Here is a 25,292-nt window from a genome sequence, read left to right on the forward strand (position 1 = left end):
GTAATAAATAGTGGTATTTTATTTTTTCCTAACTTTCTACGTACATGTGTTGGGTTGTGCACAGTACCGTGTATATTCAGGAGAAACGGTATTGTGTATCTTATCCATTTGAAAGGATAATTATTGGTATTAAAATATTACTAAGCATTTACTTACAAATGAATTTTCGAATTATTTATTCCTATATATTTAATTGTTTTTATTTTAAATCATTTTCATTGAAGTGATGGTAAGTTCGATGAAATTTTTCCGAAAAATATCATCAATCAAAAGAACTTCAAACTACATTTTTACAAATAATAGATACAAATATAGGTAAACAAAAAATGAGCAAAAAAGAAACTACTACCTGAAAGTTGGATGAAAATTTCGTACAATGTTTTTCACATTGGATTTTCTAGCGATGGATATTTTAACATTTTCCTCGTCGATAGAGTAAAATCCCAATTAAAGTTCTTTTCTGTCATTTTTGTAACAAATATCAAAACATTCGTCCTACAACAACTAAAATTCCGTTATTCTTTATAATGTTTTGTACCTTTTTTTATGAGTTTACGACTATTTTTTTATCTTTGAAGAAACGTATTCAGAACAATTTATTTATAGAACAATAATATGTTATATAACTGTTATTTTTTAAATAAATAATAAATCTTATTTACACATTATTCTACACTTATAACACGGTGACAATAAATTTATGTAGATACAATATATAGAAATTAAAAAACAAAAATATCTTATACCTACAAGATAAACGAATAATCCATCAAAAGAAGATGTATATCTATTGTAACTGATGTGTTTGTGGTGCGCGCGCGCGTGCTACATCTTGTGTATACACGTATTATTATATACACATTCGTTAAACGTTCTTTCTCTTAGGTAGATCAAAAAAACATTGCGATATTCCTTTACGTCTCTTGGCTTATTCAATTGGTCCATAAGTTTCGCCAATTCTATCATTCTCTACAGTGTAAGATTAAAAAGAAACACTCGAGAGAATTGCGTAGGTACCATTTATACATATATAAAAACACATACGTATTCGGACGTTACGAGAAATTTATACACGTATATATGTATACGCCATTGAATGTATCATCTCCCCCTAACGATACTCGAAAGACAGCATAACAAAACATGGCTCGTTCTCCCTCTATTCTTCTCCCTTGTCCTGCTGTTTATACACCACTCTTCTCTAACAACGAAAGCAGCTTTCATTTTTTCGGTATATCACGTTACGAATCGACATATTATTAAATACTACATCCGTAGATAAGTACTTAAAAAGAAATGAAAGATATAAATTAAATATACTTCGTAAAATAAATATGAATCTGTGTATTTAAATGATAATAGTAAATAAAAGAATTTTTAAGAAAGTTACATATGTATAAAATTGTAATGCCTGAACATTGATTTATTGTTAATGTACATAAATGTTAATAATTTTCACACACACACAATAATATATATATATATATATATATATATATATATATATTTCTTTTGTATAATATAAAGAATGTGTTTCATTTGGTAAAATTGTGCGAAATGTTCACGAAAGCATCAAAATCGATAGAACGTGTTCGTTGCTAGAGAAACTTCGTTCGAGCTATCTATATCGAATAAACATTCCAGACGAATTTCGAGAGACGCGCAATGTTGATCATAAAGAAAGTTCGTAAAACGGTAATTGCCGGACAAGATGATCATTGTAAACGATATCAGTTTAAGGTCAGTATACTTTATAATCTAAAAGGAAAATAATCATTTAAATTACGCCGACAAAACGTATTTTTCTGTACTTTTGTTTTTTATATTTTTAGTTAAGGCAAATTAAATCAGCTATCGACATGAGTCCTCCCAAAAATAGATCTCATGTTATTTTCAATGCAAAACGAGCGCAATTAGAGCGAGAAAGACAAGCACAGATTCTGAAGGATAATTTTATTCTTTTACAAAAACTTACTGCCATTATGTATCGTAAACAAATCAAGGATGAATATCAACGATTGAGATGGCAAGAATCGAAATGTATAAAAATACACTGAAATTATTAAAAAGATTGCCGTAATATTCGAGTTTTAAATTGTGTATCGTACCTTGTATTTTTTAAATTATTCAGAAATAAATATTAATTTCTTTAATAATTATTATCGCATTATTTTATCATATAATCTAAGAATCAAAAAAAAATGTTGATACTATCAAACCCCTGTAATAATGAAGAAAAATTGTTACAAAAATGCCATCTTCAAAATGGAAGTATAGAAATTAAAAATATCAGTTGATAAGTTAAGTTCAGACATTACCCTCTGCAAATATTACAGAATATAGAATAATAGATTAATTGGCGCTACAATCGTTTTGTTCTCAGATAGAATGTAACCTTTATGTGGATGTTTGAACAACTATGTTTCAAATGTGGGATCATCGGACTGCATTGAATAATTTGGAGAGAAAACATGACTTTGTAATTTAACGATTTTTAATTTTCAGCTACCTTATTAAAGAACTAATAGATTAAAGATTAATAAAATATATTAAAATAATTAATTTAGAAACGTCAGTGATAAATTATTACTGTGCATAAAGATGACGGTTAATTTAGAAGATGCGAAAAAACAATTTACCGATTTGATGCGAAATTTAAACAAAAAAAATCAAGAACAATTCTTTTCTTTTATTTTGCAAGAATGGAAACCTATGGAAACTGTATTTCAATGTCGACCAGGTTTGTACTTTTGATAAATTATTCATTTTGAGAAGTATATTAATTTTATTAAATATTTAAATGCATGCAGCTATAGGTGATTTAAGGAAAGATATGGAAGATGCAATTATAGATGATCCTGTCTTCTTATTAAATTCAATTGCATATGATATAAGGAAAAGAGTTCCCTTTAATGGAATATTATCTACAGAACATATAGAATCTCCTAAAAAAGGAGAGGTATGTATGATTAAAATTTACAAAGTCTGTAATGTTTCATTAAAATTATATATTTTTATAGAACTCCGATTGTGAATCTAATGTAACATTGCACGTTGATGAATTTCTTTATGATGATGATGATATGAATGAGTTAATAGATAATGGAAAATTACAAAAGTATTATTGTATCGATTGCGGATCACGAGATATAAAACCATTAAGTAAAATAATAAAATTAGTATCTTTATTTTTTATAAAATTGCTCTGATATATATACATTATTTATTTTTTAGTATTCATTTCGCATTCGATGTCAAGAGATGCTATATATTACATATTTAATACCTTATTACCAACTTTAAAAGGAAAAACGATATTGGATATTGGATCACGATTAGGTGCAGTTTTGTATGGTGTAAGTAGAAAGAAAAGCTGTTTTATTTGTATATATTGCCAATATTATAGTTATAGTAAATATAAAATAATGTATATTTTATAGGCATATGTTTATACAGATGCTATTAAAATAATTGGTATTGAAATGAATAAAGAATTTTGTGATCTTCAATGTAGCATTGTAAATCAATATAAAATGAATGATAGAATTGAAATTTTACATAAAAAGATTGAAGATGCTCCAGAAGTGGTAAGGACAAGCGATGTAGTTGTCATGAATAATCCTTTTGAATTTTATTTACCTGAATCTATACAAGTAGAAATGTGGAGATTTTTGAAAGATAATTTAAAGAAAGGAACAATTCTTGTTGTACGTCCAAATATTGAAACAATGTTAAAAGACTTACAAACAGGAATTGTAATAAATAATTGGTTAAGACCTCTTTCACATCAGTCAAATAATCAAGAAGTTTCTTCTTTTTCATCTATTACTAGTCAAGACAATGACAAATACGATAACATTGTATGCTATGAAATTAAATAAAATATATGAATATTTCAATATACTTTGATCTAAATCAAATTTCAATTGTAACTGATACGTTATATATACTAATTATGAATGCGTGTATGTAAGTTAAAGATATGTAATATGAACATTCATACATTACTTATGTTTTTGTAAGAAATCAACAAATATTTATAACCCAGAAGCTAAATTAAGATTCATTCACCATTAAATATTGTTACTTAGTTCAAAACTAAATATCGTCAAATTGACTTAGTAATTAATCGTGAAGCCTATATCTAAATCGTTAATCTCATTGGCTAGAAAATATTTTCTACGATACAACAATCCGTTAATTTACAAAATCACGAATGAGCATCATCTTGTAATGTTTCATAATACTTGTGTTGCATCCTACGCTGACCTTAGACTTAAAGTAGAACTATGTAACTATAGATAAGCGATATCTCCTCCTTTGTAGAATAGAAATGGGAACCTACCCTAACCAATATAATAAATAGATATAAGTTTTATCATAAATATGAATAAAGACTTCTATCAATGTACAAAGAGAAACGTGTCTAAACAATGGGAAGCGAGGGCAATGGACGCCAACAAAGATGTGAGACATGTGCGCTGAATCCATAAAACCTCATCTTCACCAACACGTAACATTTCAAACGCCTGCAGTCGCCATTGAACATCTCCCTTGCCAGTTAAAGCTGCGACGGGCCAATGATAACGCCACGGCAAATCATTTCTTGCTGATTGGGCAACGCTCCTTGTTTAACAGACCGCACACGCCGTCTCGATGATTCTTTTCTTAGATTTTTCGCTGCGCTAATTACTACAATTATTATTGCTTAGATTATTTTGCTGTATTAATTATTATGATTATTACTACGATTTTGTTGCTTAGATCATTTCACTGTATTAATTACTACGATTATTACTACTATTGTCTTGAACCAATCATCATTCTAATTCAGTTACATCTATTGTTATTGTTTTAAATAAATCGAGCATTATTAAAACAGTCTAAGTTAATAATCCCGATTATGTCTACGGAAGCGACTCTTTCAATTCTAATTAAGACGAATCTCAATTCCACTTTTATTTACAAATCGCTTAAACGCGATCGAGAAATTCGTTCTCCGCAATACAATCGACAAACTGTTTGTACAATTCATCACCAATCAATTCTACTCTCCCTGACACCGAGCCAATCGAGCCGAGACAAAGGAATCGGCTTATCCGGCGGTGAATATATTCAATCCACCAATAGAAGAAATGGATTCCATCATTGAGTCCCATCAGCCAATCTTCATCACCGAAAAAGAGATACCGTAGCATTACATTCACCGAAGGTAAAGTAAGTGTCATTTGATTGGCTTGCGTACGTCATTTGGTACACCGTTGGATACCAATTCCATTTCATAGAACTGCACATAGCAGATGAGAGCCAAAAAGGCACATTAATCTTACGTAGTAGAAATTCCTCGAAGGGAATTTATTTTGCTGAGGCCCATGCTTCGTGAGACGTAACACTTGATGTTTTTAAAATAAAAATCATTATTTAACAATTTAAGTTTTTGCAAATTTGCATTAGAATAATAAAAAAATAAGTGATTTATTAGGCAAATAAATAGAGAATTTATAGAGATTTTGTAAATAATTTTTTTCGAAAATGTATCCTTGCGTCTGAAATGGATCAGAAAATTTGACCATCGATTTATGCAATAAAAAAGCAATTGTCTCCTTTATGGAAAATACACATATCCGAGCGTTAACATGAAAATTAGTAGTGGGAGTAAGAGCTTTTCTTTACTGCTAATTTTAAGTGGCGCTATTATATGAAACTTATTTGACGAAAATTTTGGAAACATTATTTACACCAACCATGATTCCAAACATAATTTTTGATCAATTCTGATAAACAAAATCCCAATATAAAGATAAAAATTTAAGTGAGGATATAGCTTTCCGAATTTTCAAAAAAGCTTTAGTGTTTGACATTAGTTGCCAATCAATATACGATTTCGTCCATCCGATCTGATTTTAGCAATTTTCGTGTCTGTGAATCTTTTGTTGTCTTTCATTGCCTATAGTAATGCTAAAAAAAATTTTAGTTTTTTCTCTTTCTTGAGTTTTGGTTTGTATCTAGTTATAAACTTCTTCAATAAAATAATTTTGTATTAATAATGTAATTAATAAGTAATTGTATATAATTAATCTAATAATATTAATAATAGTATAATAATAGTATTAATGTAAAATAATTATTTAAATAATCGTATTAATATGAAATATATTCATCCTTTTTTTTATATGAAAAGAAAATTTGAACATTATCTTTCTCAATTAAAATTAAAATCGATTCTAAATTGGTATCGCGAAGTGGTTCAATTTTACCATAACTGGACGTCAGCGTTTTTTATAGGTATGTGCGATAATTCTTTCAATAAAAGAAAGCGGGATTATTAACTCACATACCAAGGAGATATGTAATTTGGATGTTGAAACAGTAAAGAATATATTAATATATATTTTAAAATTTTTAATAATTTTTCTACTCTACTGTTAAAATATAATAATTTTTTTTTTATGAAGATTGACAGAAATTATGTTATCTATTTCTAAGATTACATCAAAAACAGGGAACATTTTATTATATAAATAAATGTATAAGAAATATTTGTAGTATTTAATAAATTTCTTGTAATAAATGACAAATGTATAATCATTTTTAGTATTATAAAGGATTTGAGTGTACACCAAAATTAGTTAAATGTTTGCTAATTAAGCTTGAACAATGATGTATCATATATAACTACTTTGTTAAAACATTTATTGATAGAAAATCTAATACTGGAACAAATAAATCTGTAAGTAAACCTGGAACAATCTCTTCAATGTTTACAACATAATTCTCTTGTCATACAAGAAAAAATTGATTTGTTATTAGAAAATTTATTATCAGAAGCATTGATAAACTACGTTATAAATGATAATTTCATTGGATATTTTGTCAAATATTGAAATTAAAATTAAAGATAAATTTAAAAGTTCTTAACATTGGAAACATTTTTGGTAGAAATAGTAACAATAATTTATTCCGTAGTTTATTTATATTAAATTTGTTTCATTCTAGTTTCTGATAAAAATTACAAACTTCATTCCCATAAAATATAAATTATGTACTTCCAAAGGTGTTGACATCAATAATATAGATGAATTCCATAAAGCAAATCAAACAATTAAATTTACTTGAGAATTGTGATTAATAGTGTAATAGTTATAATTTTTTTGCTTTAGTTATTTTAACACTAGGTTTATAGACGTTTCTTGTATACTAGTTTCCACAGATACCCATTAAATTAACAGATAAAGGAAATAATATATTTTCTTTAAAAAAACGATCGATTTAATTTAGAAACAATTAATATATTAACATACTTAGTTTTTTTATACAATATTAACAGATTTAATAAACTTATATAAACTTTTACTATACGAATTGTTAATTGATGGAAGAAGATTCCTTCATTCATTTTTCTAGTATTTGTTGATAAGTTTTTCGGTCAATTAAAACATTAAATTTCTATGGATACTTTAGAAGCGGATCATTTTTTGTATAATATCCAGGCATTTATGACTGTCAAATCTAAAATATTGTAAAAAACTTGAAGATGCCATTGGAAAGATTCTGCTTTCACATTGTATTTGTGCGCCATTTGATTGATTACATTACTCCAAACTTAATCTCGTTGTAAAATCTAATTATTTTTGGAATACATTCGTAATTGTTCTCAATTCTCGGAAATGTATGTTTCATGCTTACTAACAACACTTTTATTTTTATTTTACTCTGATAAATGGTGAGAATGCAGTGGTCTGATTTATGATGCAGGAAAACAGAGTCATTTTATCTTAGCATGCTTTTGCTGGTTTCGATAACTCTTTTTTTATTTGCCTGGATGATCCTAACCAAAGTTGTCTTTCTTGTAAGTAATTTTTTTGATGATATACTAGTGAAAAAGTTATCTGTATTTGTATTTCATAGTTTAATATGGTTCGGTTAATTTCAAAACTCCAAATTCCCTCAAAGGTGTCGAAGATCAGGTTCCATTTTTATCCAAATTTGGAAAACCATTTATAATACATTTTTTGTCAAATTTATGCATATATTAAGCAAACTATTAAGCATATATTATGTAAAATGGCATCAAGCTTTCGTAGGAAACAATTATTCAACAATTGAAATATTTTCGTATGGCTTATAACGTTTGACTATAGTCTATAAATTTATTCTATATTTCGGATATTAGGGCTAACTTATCTGTACATAAGCGTCATATGTTTTCTTATCAAAACGTATGAATCTGAATGTTTGAAAATAAAGTTCGACCCCATTTCTTGGACCATAAATATGAAGCTTCCAATGATCTTGCTTAGTATGCTTTTTGAGCCTACAAAATTGCTATAAAGGCACATAATTGATCGGTTGAAATTGTTGAATCTCTTTGCAAGACTCGATATGCTTTCTTTATTCCGATGAACCTAAGTACTATCGATATTACGTTCAACACTATCAAAAGGTAACTTGAAAGATTGAATTATGATTTTTATTCGGTATCTGAGTTTTTATTATTTTTACCTTGATTATTGATAAAATAATTTCATGAATAAAGTTGCTTTATTATGATTGACTATAAAATTAGCCAATCTATCAATTTGAGAGATATCTGGAGAAATAGGTATACACATACAGAATTTTGAAAGTACTATATAGATGTATTAGATTTACTGTATTAAATCTGAAAGAGAAATAAATTTGAGTATATATTCTTTTTGTTTCATCAATAAAAGCAAAAATTAGAAGAAATTAATAATAATGGTTTTTGTAATTTTGCTCATAAAGGTCAAAATCTGTCAAATTAATGGCTCCTATGAACTTAGTATTAACTAACCATTACTTCTATTATTTTAGCTCTAAATTATAATAGCTACAATACTTCTAAAAGGCTATAGATATTCTTTAAACCATATTATATTTTGAAAATTATAATTGCAGATATTGTAACACCATTAATAAGATCTATAAGTTAATAAAAGTGTCTCGTCAGGAAATATCACAACAAATTAAAAGTTTCTAAGATCAAACAGGGCAAGTCAAAAACGTATTAAATCTTTACAAGACTTAAAATCTTATTTGAAGAATAAAAGAATGATAAAGAAATGGAGATATTTTTATGGTACAATATATATAAACATGAGTTATTATTACTCTTTTCTTAAATTGTATATAATTACAATGTTTATTATATTTTAAATAAAGAATTTCAATAATGGTGATATACAAAAAGAAATATAAAAAAACATCAAATTTTATAACTGTAGTAACCAATGAACAAATTGTTACTATTTCTAATAAAAACGTTCAGAATATTAAATATTTTTAGATTTAGCTTCAACTTTATTTTCAATATTCAACAAAATATATTTACATATGACAAAATTGTCAGTCACATTTATGAATGCTTCCGATGATAATTATTTTTGTATTGTATGACAAGAGGATTCGTCATAAACATTAAAATAATTGTTCCAGATTTAATTACAAATTTATTTCTTCTAAAAGTATTATATTTATTGATATCCATTATAAATATATGGTACATTATCACTCAAGCTTAATCTGCAAACATTTAATTATTTTTGATGTATGATCAAATCCTTTAGAAAACTGGAATTGATTATGCATTGCTATCTGTTATTATAAGAAATTTATTAAATATTATAAATATTTCTTATATATTTATCTATGTAATGAAACTTTGATGCTTTTTAGTTACATAGATAGTACAATTTTTGTCTATCTTCATAAAACAAAATAAAAAGATTATAATATATTTTAATAATGGAACAGAAAAATTAATTAATTATCTTTTTAAAAATACATTAAATTAATAAATTTCTGATTGCTTCAACCTCTAAATTATTTGTTTTAACATACTCTTTTTTCCTCATCCTTTTCCTCTTTCTCTTCTCGCTATAATTTACCTGAGTGAGCTACCTTAAATGTCTTTTTTTTATATTTAGCATTACTATATATCTATACATATATCGTTTATCAAATGTAGGAGATTTTATTTTTGTATATATCATGTTATAATTTGTTATTTGTGAATGATGGAAAAACAATAGTGTATTAAATTATCACTTTATTATTACCTAAATATATATATCTACTATTATATATTATTATGAAGAGAAAGTATCTTGCTTTTTGTATCTCTTTTGCTCTTTTTCTCTTTCTTCGTTGTTGGTATTCGACAAAGAAGGATAATGGAATGTAAAAGAAAGAAAAAAAAAAAGCTTATACTTGCGAGAACATCAATATAAAAAGAGGGAAACAGAGAGAGACACTGTACTGAATCGGAAATTGTAAAAAGAAGGAGAGATTATTATACTCGCCCTATTCTAATTCCTCTGAATCAAATTTTCTGAAATCTGAATGTTTTCATAGGAGTTACCGAGCAGAACAAGAATCATTCGTAAATATAATTCGTATATATAATCAACCAAGAGATGCAAAGAATAACTCACGATTAGATTAATTAATTATAGATTCAAAGAATGTATGTGACATTATGGAGTTTGTTTATATGCTGATTGGCTAATGGAAAGAAGGATTTTCTTGACATCTGAACAAAACTAATCCGTCCTCCAATCGTAAAAAATATGCGCGTTACTGTCAATTTTTAGAATTGTAGATGAGTTTGAAAGAATATTGAAGAAAAAAAAAAAAAAAGAAAAAGGAAACAAAAAGGGCTGATAATCTCCAGAATAAATCAATAATACTTTCCCATTTAATGAAAAAAAAAAGGATATTTATGACAAAGATGAATGAAAAGAAGCTTTGAAAGGACACTAAAATTATTTTCGTATTACAATTATAGTTGAATCAAGCCCAAACTTTGGAACGTTGAGTGCAAAGGATTAGAATAATTAAAGGAGGTTATATACATGGATTTCGCGTTCTCCAATACCATGAGTTTGTTTGATTTTGTCGAATTTTGTCACTAGCAAGCTGTAATGCTGTTCATTTCTTTCAAGGACAAGAGCAAAGAACATCTCAGGAATGGGGGGAGAGAGAGAGAAAGAGAGTTCTTTGTATTTTATAAAAATATAACTAATTTAGTTGTTTAATTTTTTAAAATGCAAAGAAATTTTAACGACAAAAAAAGAAAAGATGGAAGGGATATTTAAACAAGATATGTAAGCTTGGTTCACTCGATCTTATATTGATTATTATAATTAAGCCTACTTAATACGTTCTTGTTCAATTTATTTAAGTGCAGCTTTAAGATAATCTTCTATGACATGATTCATCCTCATTGACGATCACTATCTTTCAGTAAATTCACCGCAAATATCGATGACGACAAATATGCAAAGCAAACCATAACAACATAATTAAAACGTTGTACATGGTCGACGAACGATATCGCAAAACATGTTATTGCTTGCCCATTTCGTGTAAGATTACGTTATCGATATTAAATAATACACTATTTTGAAGGAGAAAAAAGTTGTGCGATTTTTTCGAAAAGCTGAAGGACAATCGAAAAAGAATTGCATATTGTACAGAGGAGCTGAAAATCAATATGAAAACTTGTTATTTATCATTAAACATCAAAATTAAAAACTATTATATAACAGTGATTGAAGAAAAAAAGTAATAGAAAATTTTACAATATTGAATGAAATATACAAATACAATAAAAATACATTCTGCATGTGATTCCTGAAATATAATTTCATTTTAAATATTCACGAATGATTCAACGAATCAAGAGCATGAATATATCCTTTTGAATTTATGTTGATTCATTTTTTGTTGTGAATGAGCAGAAACTATGTCTGAATAAATCTGTGCTATGGTATGACCCAGCAAATCCATAAAATAGAATAAAAAAAAAAAAAAATTAAAAGACAAAAAAAAACAATGGGAAGAGGGGCTCTCTCGAGCAGTCATTGCAATTCGCTCCGCGAAACTTCCTTTGTGCGGTTTTGTACATACGTTATATTCCATGCTCTTTTTCTTAATTTCTCTTGCAGTATTTCCGAAAAATATTCGATCCTCATAAGAGACGTGATCTCGTTTCCTGTTTTATGTCGATATGATTGCTTTCTATTGACAAGAAAAGTAACCATGTAATCGAAACTCCTCGAGAAAGAAGCTTTTCTTTTTTTCATTTTTTATTTCATTTCTTTTCATCGGAACACAGAACGAAAGTTTTTCAATGCCTTTGAGAATCCTCATTATTTTTTTCCTCTAGCAGAATGTAATGTTTTAGAAACAATAGGAAATATCGAGTATATTGAGAGGATTATAATAAAGGCGCTAATCAAAGTCAAATGTCTTTCTTTTTAATTCAACGGAATTTTAACAAATAATTCAATTACACCAAGTTCACCAACTCAGAGGCCACAATATTCCGGGAGCAATCGCTAATCAACATAGATACTAGAGAGGAGATGCGGATAAGCGAATCTCACATTGATCGTTCAAACTATCGAGGATCCTTGTTCTTTGAGTATATATTTTGCCTAGTTCCTTTTATAAAAAGGTTCCTTATATAAAAACAAATATATATATATATATATATATATATATATATATATATATATATATATATATAGAATATAGAAAAAGGAATTAAATAATGTTAAGATATTCGTACATATATATCAGAGATGTATAAAAAATAAGATGTCGGCAATACATGTCTTCTCATTTTATAAATAGTATGGGATGGAAGAGTTTCTATAGTTCACATTTTGTTCTATCATCTACTATCTGCAAACAAAGAGCTTGGGTGTTCATTGAAAATATATGCAAGAATACGTTGCGCCGCCATTCGATTAGAACGTCATTCGATTAGACGTCTCTTTCTTTTTTTTCTTGTATTTTCTTTGTGTCATTTTCAATTGAATACCCTTTGCATAAGGATGTATTTGGAAATGTGTAAAGTGACTTAAGACAATTTTATTGTAGTAAGTATACTTCATTAATATTATCAGAGCACGCTTTATAATGAAACATCCTGGATACTTCTTCCAGGATCATCCCATTTTTTTTTAATCAGGTAATTACGCATTTACGTTATATATCGACGTTCGATATCTATTTATTCGTAGATAATTTTAACTCGATAATATGTATATATAATATATAAATGATTCTGTTCAGAGCCAAGAATAATCCAAAAAAGATAATATTTCATATGAAATATTAATTGAAATATAATATTTTTTTATTGATTAAAATTTCTGAAGTTTAATTAAAAAAAGAAAATATAGAAAAATTGCACATTAGTACGTGACCGAATTGTTTTATCATATTTTATAGCCAATCCAGCCGCGAAAATAATCGAGAAGTTACAACATTTCTACATTTGTTTGGGTTGTCTCCACTCAAATGAAAATTTTTTGTTTGTAGATGCATAGACAAAGCAAGGATTTAAAGAATTAATCGCTAAAAAAGGGGGAACGTCAAGAAAGATCATTTACTTCATTTTCGATTGGTTCTACTAATCTCTTCCAAGTGATTGCTGAAATCCTTTTAGATTCAGATACGGCCAGATGACGAAACATTGTCTTCGTAAAAATTGAAAGTCAGAAATTTTTTACATGATTTCATTCTCACAAAGACGCAAAGTATTCCATTACTCATTCTTGCCTGGGATATCGTTAAAATAATAATTTTTATTTTGTAATAATATCTGTTCTATCGAATTCTACGTACCGGGTTAGAAGTAACCAGGACGTAATATGAGTTAGTATATTCAGATGAGCATTTTATTACATATGATAGTTGAATAGAAGGTATTTAAGAGTGGAGATATTGATCATAGATGAGAATGATGTTAATCATAACAATGGTAATAGTAGTAGAAAAGAAAGGATAACGTGCAGTAAAACGTACATTCAAGCCCAGAATTTATTTATTTTATTTTGAAAATTAGATTTAATTCAAATGGAAACAATTTCTAAAGATAACGATTATTCATACATATGCTCAGATGATAAAGTCCTATCGTGATTAATATGTCAACTGAATTAGCATAATTGACGATTTCTGTCCATGTACATTTACTTAAATTTTACGCTCTTCCTTTTTGTAAATGAAGAACAGGATAATAGTATATCGAGTTTGCGACTCGATAAAGATCCGTGAAATCATGCGTGTAGCCTGACAGCACCTTTCCAAGACAGAAAAAACATAACATAACACTTTGCATACGTCACCTTTGATCGATCTTCTTATCCGGCTCGATGTCTTTATTGACCATGAAAGTACAATCAAAGATTCACGCTAAATGATACCGTACATACGTAAGTACAAGTTTGCATTTGTTTTCTCTTTTGTTTAATCTTCTATAACCCCATATACCTTTTATGTCACATTTTTATATATCTTTTTTTTTTCATTTATTTCATTTTTAGTTATTTTATTTTTTTAATACAATATTCATTATTACTTCATATCCGACATTTAATATCTGTTAAATATCAGCTATATTTGTGTAAATGATAATGTAAATTTCACATTATACATTCTTTATAATGATATATAATTTCAAATATAATGTAAGTATTATTGTTCTTTATTTTATTATTTCCCGTTACGTCCAAAAAGACTTTTTACTTCTCTACCGAGATTAGTCAGACAGATTTTTAATATTTTTAGAAATTTACCACAATTTTTGATGCATTTATTGATGTCTTTAGCGATACGTTTCAGAATTGCACATTTCTGGGTTGCGTCTGTGTTTCTTTTCCCTAATGTCCGGGTTACGACAGAAATCCGGACTCCATATAGTATTTTTCTTATGCATTTCATTCTGATAAAACGATTGGTAATATTTTCAAAACTGTAGCATATTATCTGAGGTAATTATTTCGAACTTTGCGACTGGTTGCGAAAGTGTATAAATATTGGTTTTGTCTGACTTGGCACACAGTTGCGTCAGGCTTTCGTCCGAGTTACTTCTGGATTACGTCTAGAATCCTTGCGAAAATACACATTTATATCTTGGTATCGGACATCGCAAGATCGATTTTTAATATTTTCAGAACATTAGCTCAACTTCTGATGTATTTATTGGTGTCTTTAGTGATTAGTTTTAGAATTGCAGGTTTTTGTGTTGTGTTTGGGTTGAATTTGTGAATCGTATCGAACAGTCATTTATTCTTGTGGGGTACGAACCGTTGACAATGATGAAACCAATGAAAAAAAAACAAATTTCAGATGAATTTTTGGAGGATGGAACTTTAGTAGAATTAATATGGGGTACTAAAAAAATAAGGACATACTAATCTTTATTCGATAAGAATATTTTCACAACAAAGAATTATAAACAACGAGTAATCAAATAATTGAAAAGATACTTAATCTATTTGATGGCACTTCTAAAATAAGTGCTGATTCGATTAACTCTATGAAGATTAATGAGCATTTGAGATTTCTTAGAGTTGTTAAGTAAATAATAGCCTTCAGTAAGTACATGCCACTTCATAAGTTAAAATTGAAGATAGGAGAAATTTAGAAATTAATTTAAGAAATTTAGACTCAAGAAGTAGATTATTCGAAAACTTTTCTCATAAACTTAATTGTCTTCATGTATCCCATTTGTAGTTAATTATTACTTGGCAGCTGTTGCATGTAATTTAATGAGTTATGACTTAGCCATATTCAAAATAGTTTTCCAAAATATTTTTATTATTATTTTTTTTATTTAAGTAGTTGTCGTTTGTCATTCGTGTGCATGATCTGTTGTACTGTCGATTTGTAGTTTGATATCTGTGCTTTTTTCATTCTGAGTTCATTGTCTGAAATGATCCTCAATTTTTTATTTATAGATTTATTTGTTGTGATAAATAAAAGCTTATAAATTCAACATTAATTAAACATCTAAATTAGATTAAAAACAAACAATAGTAAATTAAAATATGAATTAACAAACATATTAGTCATTTTCTTAGTTATATAAAATCTTGAGTCATTCACTATTCTTGTATGATACCACAGTCTACCCCTCCTTAAAATTTAAATCTTCTTTTCTATCTCATCTTTCACAGTTATCTATATATCATTAAAGTGTATCCGTTTATCTCTTTCATTTATCTTATGTTTCTTTCGCTTATTTTCGCTGTCTCAAAATGTCTTATAGAAACCATTCAATTTATTGCTATTAACATTTTTTATATACAATTTGTCACCAATTTTTGTCAGGTTCTTCAATCATCCTATTTTCATTTTCGTCTTTAACATATTATTCGTTTGGCATGAACAGGCTTTTTATTTGTTCCATATCTGAGTAACCATTGATAATTACTGTCGGTATCACTTCTACTCCTTTATAAAAATCTTCTAATAATTACTCATTCAATTCTTACAATGTGTTCTTTTTTATATGTTTTTAATACCTCTGGTACGATTTTATTCAATTGTACTTATACCATTCAAGGCAGGATGATACATAAATCCTTTTTGTAAATCCTTTTTATATTTTGATTCTTCAAATAGTTTGTAGATAGTTTACTAGTATACTGCTTTCCATTGACACATATTATCATATCTGGCTTTCCACTTTTATCAATATATGCATCCAAGATTGTAATTAAGATATTTGTTGTGACCGTCATTAAAAACCTTACTGCAATATTCTTTTTCTTTGATTTCATTATATTAATAATTATCCAAATCAAATAGTCCAAATACATCGATGGAAAGTACTGTAAATTTATGATTTGATTTTATCTTGCATTTATGTCTTTTTGTCTTATTCTTCCACTTGACGCATATCTTATAACATTCGATTATATTTCTTATCATTTCTCTAATATTTTTTATATTATAGAATTTGCACAAATTTTGAAATAGGAATGATATTTCTATGTAAATTCCGTACTGATGGATCATTCTTATAAACTCCTCTGTTTTCTTTATTCGTATTTTTATTTTTCCATTTTCATCTCTTTCAATTTCTTTTATTCCGTTTATTATACCTTCGTATATATAATCTTTTATCATATCTTTTATGATTATCCATTCTTCGGTTTCAGTGACATAACATTTAGATAACCTATCTGCTATATTATTATCTTTACTTTTAATACTCTTCAATGTGATGTTAAATTCATTAATTATCAATTTTCATCTCTCTATTCTCCATGAAATTACTTTATTTGCAAATACGCAATTTCTGTTATCTATTTCTATAAAACTGGATTAAATTTTTATAGAGTACCAATGATTTTACAATAACAAACATTTTTTTTCCATTATAGAATAATTTTGTCCAATCAAATTGAATTTCTTACTATAATAGTCAAGCACTTCATGTTCTTGAAATAGTACTACTCCCATTCTATCTAATGAGGCATTTCAATGTAAATAGAACTTTCTTATGAAATCCAATAATTTTAGTTGTGCTTTGTGTTGTATATCGTGTTTAATTTCTGGTACTATTTTTATTTATCTACAATCATTTAATCATTTTTCTCTACAGTCGTTTTATAGAACTTTTGTTATAAAGATTACTTTTCAGCTATCCGGTATAAAATTTATATACTATATAATGATGTTTACTAATTTCTATATTTCTTTTTTACTACTTAATTCTGTACTTTGACCAATTAGTTGTTTGATGTTATTCATATCAATTTTTATTTCTCCATTTTCAATCACGTTTTAATCATGTTTTCTAATATCTCAAATTTTATCGTTAAAAATTTGTTTTTATCAAAATTTATCTTTACTTCATAATATCGAAATCTATTAAATACTTCAAGTACTACTCTGTTATTCTCCTCAATATCCTTTGTATATATGAAAATATCATGCAATTATTTATGTCAAGTATCTTATTGATGGCTCTTTGAAAAAGATTTGATCTCGATTTTATTCGGAATGGAACTCACTTGTGTCGATATTGTTATCCGAATATCGTAAAATTAGTTAAATTTCTGCTTTTTTCGTCTAATAAGATCTGATTAAATTCAATTTTTAAATCAAGTTTAGTAAAATATTTATTGTACCCAATTTTATAAAGATATTCAAATTTTTTTGGGTCTTTCGTTACATGTAGTTAATTATGTTGACTTCTTCTGAAAAAGGAATGGCCAGTAATGTTTAACAAGACTAGGAGATCTTGATGATTTGAGTCTGAAAGTTATAGATTGACTTGTTACGATTTAGATTTTGATTGATGCTTTGGATTGAAGCATAGCCAATGATGTTGGTAAGACTCGGAGTGCAAATACTTTAATGCGACTGAATCTTGATTTCTCTTAAACTATCCGTGAAAGTGATAATGAATTAGGAGTGAAATAAAATGAAAGGAGTTTAAGTAAAAAGTGCCTGGAAGGAAAAATAATAGATATATTCTTATTGGCTGTAAGCTTATTGGAATTGTTTGTTCGAAATGTTTAAACAATTTCATGTGTAGTTCTTTGCCTGGTAATTGTATGGACCTAGGAGTGTTGTACTTATATTTAAAGGGTAGGGGGTCAATTCCATAGCTCATTTTGTTTAGAAGTCTACCTCCACTGTTTATTTATTGACCGACTCTATACATTTGAAAATTACATGTGTGACTAAAGATGCCTCAAATAAAGGTAACAATGTATTTTTTATCTTTAGTTTCTCTTGGTGAATATCCAACAAATTCCCTTGGGGAAATATTCTAGATATTAATATATGGCCCTTAGAAGAAAGTATTGGCAATTATTAAGAGTACACAGGTCCATCTATAGAGTTTGGGATTGGGAATAAGTTCTTATATAAATCTGATATATTAATTAACAATAATAAATTATAATATCAATTAATAATAATAATAATTAATAATAAATATTGTTTATTATTTGTTGTTCACCCGTTTCTTCTGATTGTTTGTTGTTTTTATTATGATCTTACTTTTTTATCCTAGGGATATAATTTGTTATTAAATAGTTTCTTCTTAGATTAAAAGAAACTTCAGTACAAATTCAAAGTAGCTATATTATTCTATCAGTATTTACTATAGTATGACTAATCTTTCTAATCTGGAATATCCCTTAGTCAAGTATGCTAACTTTCTCAATCTCTCCTAGAGGCTGATAATGTGATAATATCTAACACTAAAAGTTTAATTTTTTACATTATTGGCAGTTTTAGTGTTCTTTAACTTTAAGTAATTTTATAATATGAAAAGAAAATACTAGGTGCTAGTAATAATAATCAAAAGCATCGTTTGTTTAAACAAATAACCAGAGTTCGATTTTCGCCGATCAATTATTTGTATTTATTTCCAAAGAAGAAGGATGACCTTTTCTGAAATGTCCGTATAAAGAATCGTTAGATCATTCTTGTATAAACTCTATGATTTTCAACCATAGAGGAACGTATCTTTAGTATTAGGTTGATAATTTAAAGGTGGCTGTAATGTAAGCACATTCCAGTTTGAGTTATGAAAAGATATGGGTTCGAATACCATGAATGGCGCATTCTCGTAGAATCTGAAAGCTAATTAAAAGAGAATAATTAATAGAAAAGTAAGGTCAAAAGGTTTCATGGGACTGCCTTTTCAAAAGTTGTACACGTTTATCGAAACGATTAAGGATCTCAAATACAAAGATGTGATTGGTAGTATAAAAGAGTGTATGTAAAACTGCGGATGTCAGGAGCTGATTAGATCAACATGATAAAGGCTCTTCTCCAAATTATATCAATCATATCTGTTATAATGGTTTACTGTGAATATTACTTCTGGATAAAATTAGGACAAAGCTAAAAGTATATGATCTCCTGAAATCAAAACCCAATGAATATGGTAATATTAAGATTAAGTCTGTTGTGCAAAGAGGGATTTTTAGTGAGTAAGAATTTCACAATGTTTGTTGTTGAACTATAGTTCTGCTTAACATTTCTTTATAGTTATAACATGAAAAAAAAAGAAATGTTGTCTTATCCTTATTATTATAAAAGGAAACTTATGACAATAGACTAGATTAATCAAAATTTGTCTTAAAAAATGTATCATATAAGAAGAGATTACTGTATAAACTATATATTTCTTTTTAAAACATTACCTTTAATGGGATGTAATGTTTCTGCACAAGAATTATTCCTTTCTAGCATCTCAAAGCATTTATAATTAAAAACGTTCTTGGTTTTTTTTTTTTTTGGTTATTTTTATCAAATTTTTCTTTCTTAAACAAAAATCTAGTAATACTAAACCAAAAACAAAACAAAATCCTAAAGATTATTATACTCCATACTAATTTACAGCATTGATTGGAGTGTCTATAAAATCAGTTCTGTTAATGAAACCATTAGATTCATTAAAATATCTACAGTATGGAAAGATTTTATATAAATTATCAGATAAATTAAATTTAACTGTTTGATTATTACTATTAGTTACAGGAAAAGTATAATCATTAATATCATAATTTGAATCATATTCAGGCAATGTACTACATTTTTATCAAATATAGAATTTTTAAATGGTTTTAGACTTTTTATATAATTTTTAGTTGTTGTAAGGATTGCATTAGATTTCTTATTAAGATTACGAGAAATTTCTGTGCTGTTTAAATCTTTTTCATTATTAAAAGTTATATTATTAGCAATTGCAGTAACAGAATATAGTTTAATAACTTCTTCCTCTTCTGCGATATTTGGAGTTGTATTGTTTTTATTTAATAGAGATCTTAAACTTTCAACATCTTCATTAAAATATAATGAACTTTTTTTTATTTTCATTTTCTTCTATTGTATAGATTTAGTAACTGGCTGCTCCATACTGATAAAGTTTATGCTTACAAACTTTTTATCAGAGATAATTTCTTTCAGGAAATTCTCTTCTAAATATTGTTTATATTTGTTTCTGGAGGACCATTATCACTTTTAGTATAAGAATCTCTTATTTCAGTTTTAATTTTCTTATCAAATATTACTTTTTTCCTCTATTATTGTAATATATTCATTTTTACTCATAGAGACAAACTATTTTGATCAAATTATAAGTTTCAAATGCAAAGCTATTTAGAAAATTTTTGTAAGGACTATTAATAAACATATCATAATTGTTTGTATCTTCTAGTCCAAGAAAATTTATATCTTCTGAAAGTATACTTGTTTGCCATGATTAAAATAAAGTTGAAAAAATTCTCTACTATCAAGTTTTCTATAAATAATTTTTCAGATTCTTCATTGTCAATTAGTAAGTCTCACGCATTATTAATTTTTTTTTTTTTATTTTCTTATTGAAATTTATTCTATTATTTAAAGCGTTACCAATTAGATGTCCATCTTGTAAATTGATATATAAATCAAGCTGGTTAGTATTTAGTATCCCTAATATGTATAATATGATAGTAGAATTCATGTAGGTATTAAATTTTTTTTTAATATTTTTGAATTGTTATTAAGTTAATTCGTTACCTACAAAAAAATCCATTAACTGTCGTGATATAATTTTTTAAGAATAGTCAAAAAATAGAACGTGTATTTATATAAATCTTTGTTATGTCTAAATAACATAATAATAAATAAAATTATAATAAACTGTTGCCTATATAATGTCAATTATAAATATATAATACGATATCAAAATTTTGATGTATAAATATAAACATAATTAAAACTGAAAAAAAAAGAATAAAAAATCCAAGACACAGGATTAAATCATATGAAATCAAATAAATTACAAATTTAATTCCATATTTTAATTACTCATCAAAAACTTTTTAATATATTATTATATTGATTAATAAACTAATTCCTTTTAAATTTGAATTTTATTAAAAAAACACTATAGTAATGATAAAGTTCTTTAACTTTATATTTTTAATTTATATTAATTAATTAAGCAAGTAAAATACAACTAAATTGTTAAATAAATTGAAATATAAATATTAATGCTTAAATTAAGAAATACTTTAACAAGAAGTTTTTAAAGTTAGAATGATACAAGTTTTCACGAAAATTATATTTCTTTTTTCATTAATTTGTGTATTATATGATTTATTCAGTGATATTTTTATTTAACTTCTTGTTATAAACTTTTTTTGTAAATTAATAACTAAACAAATTTTTTTACTCATTGATATATTTATTCGTTCCTTGTATTTAAGCTATCCATACTGATTCCACGAGTACTCGCTTATAATCAGACGATATACTTATAAATGTTTTCTTAATTACCTTTGAGAATTTCTAATCAATTCACCTATAATCAAGTTTGTATTTGATCTTAACATATTTCACATATAAAAAATGTATGTTGTTCTTGCGTTTAGCGACGGCTATTTGCTATAGCTGGAGTTTTAATTCTTTAACAACTGCCATATTGCAACATATAACAATAACAATTTATAAACTTATTTATTGACGCATTTTTTAATCTGATTTATAAATATAGTAATTTATATTATTATACATTTACATTCCTTAGAGATAATTCCTTAAAGATAAAAAGCCATTAAAAAGTCTAAGTATTAACAATTCTAAGCAATAGAAAAAAATTCTGAATGTAATGCTGTCAGGCAACTACTTGTCATCTGCTAAGTTGGAGCTATTATCTACCTAGATATGTTGCATAGATAAGTAGTAAGTGATATAAATATCTCCTTTAAATATTTGTAAATATGATTATGCGCATAGTTATTGTCTATTTCTTTGATATTAATATTTTACTATAAATATTATTCACCATTGACAAGACTAGGGAACGACAAGAGAATTATAAAAAATAAATAATGTTGCTATAAATACTGTTCTGAATATTATTAGACCAGATATTTGTTTTATTACTTACAATGCTAAGTTTAATAACTTGTCTAGAAAGACAATCCAAGGTCAGGCAAAATCTAATACACATCCTATATAACTTAATTAATGAACAACCAAATTAATAATTTTCAAATAAATTTTCTTAATTATCTCATCATTTCAATTTATATTATAATTCATTTATTTAATAAAATTTAATTGAAGCTTATTTTGTTTTCTTCGTTCGATTAATTTAAAGTGATCCACTTTTCTTGGTTTATTTTGCTCAACAGTAATTCACTCTTCTTTATCGCACTATTTCCTTCATGAATCCTCACTTGTAGTCTATATACTTTCAAGATTTGATATCTTAATTTGGATATTAGCCTCAAAAATAAATATCAATTTTAAAAGCTTAGCATAGTTTTTATGATAAGCTATTTTAATTCAGTCCAAGTTAACATAAACATAATTATATCAGTCTTACACTTATACATCAATTCAAGCTCCTTAGACAGCAAGTCATATTTCCTAGATTTTTCTATTATTACAGTTAGTAAATTATTAATATTTACTTTAATTAGCATAATTGTTTTTTTTGATTTTGTCCAACAGAAGTATGTCAAGTTTCTCAACGTTATTTCATAGATAAGGTAAGAGTTTCTACCCTTATATCGACTTTCTCATGATATAGAATTTTTTTAGCAGAATGGTTTTTGATTTCTATAAATCATAAATATAGATTGTTTATTTATGAAGTAAGTTTTCATACTTATTGTACATTTATTTACAAATTTCTTGAGCTATGATTAGACCTTTTTATGGCTACCTTTTTGTGCCTAGATTCCTTTTTGTGGCTACTGTTCACAATATTTTTCCTTTTTTATAGTGCAATGGAAGACTCTTAAGTGTCTTTGTAATAGATAAAGTTTAATTTTAGATTTATATCCATGTAGCTCATTATTTAACTTTACGAACTCCACCTGATTCAGATTTTCTTCTGATATGATACTTATTTTTAATATTACTATTTCCTTTTTGTCTTTATTAATAATAACGATATTATATAAGTCATAAATATAAGTATTTATTCATATTTTGTTAATTAATAATATTTTTAAGTGAATTTTTATACAGCATATAATATCAAAAATTCAAAAATTTTAAAATACACTTGATAAATTAGATATTCGTTTATTTCTTCATATATTAATTTCTAATTAAATACATGATATTAATAATAAGTATAACGATTTATCAGTATACCCATCATTATTTATTATCATATTAATAATTATTGTGTTGATGATATATTTTATAATTAGTAGAAACAAGATATTAAAAGTATTTAAGGAACATCCTGTACTTATATATTTTATTGCTTATTTTTATATATCTCATAAATCTAATATATCCTATTGCTTGTTTTTAGTATTAAATTTGCAACTAGTAAAGTGGTATAGAATCAGTGAGCCGAAAGATACTAATACTGTTATGTAATATAAACATACTAAATAAGAGATGTCTAATCAGAAGAAAAGGTGGAGAAAAAAAGAAAGATTAAAAAGCCAATAAAAAGAAATAAAAACCAAAAGGTTGATTCAGAAGAAAATAAATGTTGAAAGACCAATTCAGAAAAAAGAAAGATTGTACTGAAGATAAAAAAGATCAAAAAGCCGATTCAGAAGAAAAGGAAGATTATACGGATGATAAAAAAAATCAAAAATCTGAATTGGAACGAAATAAAGAAGATAAGCCTAAACTAGTTGAGAAAATAGAAAATACACCCTGTATTGCTGTATCAAAATTTTAAACATAAAAAAATTTATAGAATATATTTAACATTTTTTCTTTGTTTATATAATATTATTACTATAAAATTCGTAGGTATAATAATTTATTTTTATAAATTATAAATATTTATATTTAAGATTTATTAAAAACAAACTCGAAGTATATAAGGTTTTATAAGGTGCTTCATATATCTTCTAAACATAATATAATATTTATAGATATTTATAATCATTATAATTATTAAAATTTATTAAAAAAAGCTGAGAATAAATAAGACAAATATAAGTAAAGCATAGTTTATTATAATAAAATGAAAGTAATTGTATTCAAATAAAAAGAATAAAAAGTATGATTTGATATTGACTCAGTGGTGATCCTTCTGGTTATTTCTTTGTAATATTTATATTCGGAAAATTCAGTTCATTATCTAATTTTTTATTATAATAAAAATCAACAGTAGATTATTCTTAATTAGCTCTCATTCAAACTTCCTGCAGAGGATTCGTAATACGAATTTAATCGAAAATACAGTTTTTGTTAGGTAAAATAAAATTTCGTATGTAACAGAGTTAATTCATAAGAGAAGAAAATGAGCATGAAAACTTTATGTAGATGATATGATCGAAAATATTTAAAGATGATCAGAATAACATATCTTGGAATGTTGTAAGTTATTAAAGAGTACTTAAATTATAAAACCCTTAAATATGTCTTAATAATGAATAAGATTATGAACATAGAGAACATAATAAATGTGATAGTAGACATTAAATCAAAAACTTAAAATGTTTAAAATGTTTTATTACTAAATGAAAAAAAAG

The 25,292-nt window shown here is 26.3% G+C and overlaps 2 protein-coding genes and 1 long non-coding RNA gene across 3 annotated transcripts; all 3 read left to right on the forward strand.

Annotated features, from left to right (window-relative positions):
- The first annotated feature begins 1,665 nt into the window (after positions 1–1,665).
- Positions 1,666–2,101, forward strand: LOC127062165 (uncharacterized). Its single transcript, XM_050989915.1, has 2 exons — positions 1,666–1,740; positions 1,833–2,101. Exons 1-2 carry the CDS (start codon positions 1,666–1,668, stop codon positions 2,055–2,057), a joined length of 300 nt encoding a protein of 99 aa, XP_050845872.1. The 3' UTR covers positions 2,058–2,101.
- Positions 2,102–2,378: 277 nt separating this feature from the next.
- LOC127062190 (uncharacterized) lies at positions 2,379–4,103 on the forward strand. Its single transcript, XM_050989943.1, has 6 exons — positions 2,379–2,479; positions 2,568–2,740; positions 2,811–2,959; positions 3,021–3,162; positions 3,235–3,356; positions 3,441–4,103. Exons 1-6 carry the CDS (start codon positions 2,472–2,474, stop codon positions 3,879–3,881), a joined length of 1,035 nt encoding a protein of 344 aa, XP_050845900.1. The 5' UTR covers positions 2,379–2,471; the 3' UTR covers positions 3,882–4,103.
- A 1,211-nt stretch (positions 4,104–5,314) lies between these two features.
- Positions 5,315–24,293, forward strand: LOC127062098 (uncharacterized). Its single transcript, XR_007781062.1, has 3 exons — positions 5,315–6,285; positions 23,293–23,330; positions 24,110–24,293. It is a non-coding gene; the product is annotated as an uncharacterized LOC127062098 (long non-coding RNA).
- Positions 24,294–25,292: the final 999 nt, after the last annotated feature.

Source organism: Vespula vulgaris, chromosome 3, assembly GCF_905475345.1.
Source record: "Vespula vulgaris chromosome 3, iyVesVulg1.1, whole genome shotgun sequence".
Classification (NCBI taxonomy): domain Eukaryota; kingdom Metazoa; phylum Arthropoda; class Insecta; order Hymenoptera; family Vespidae; genus Vespula; species Vespula vulgaris.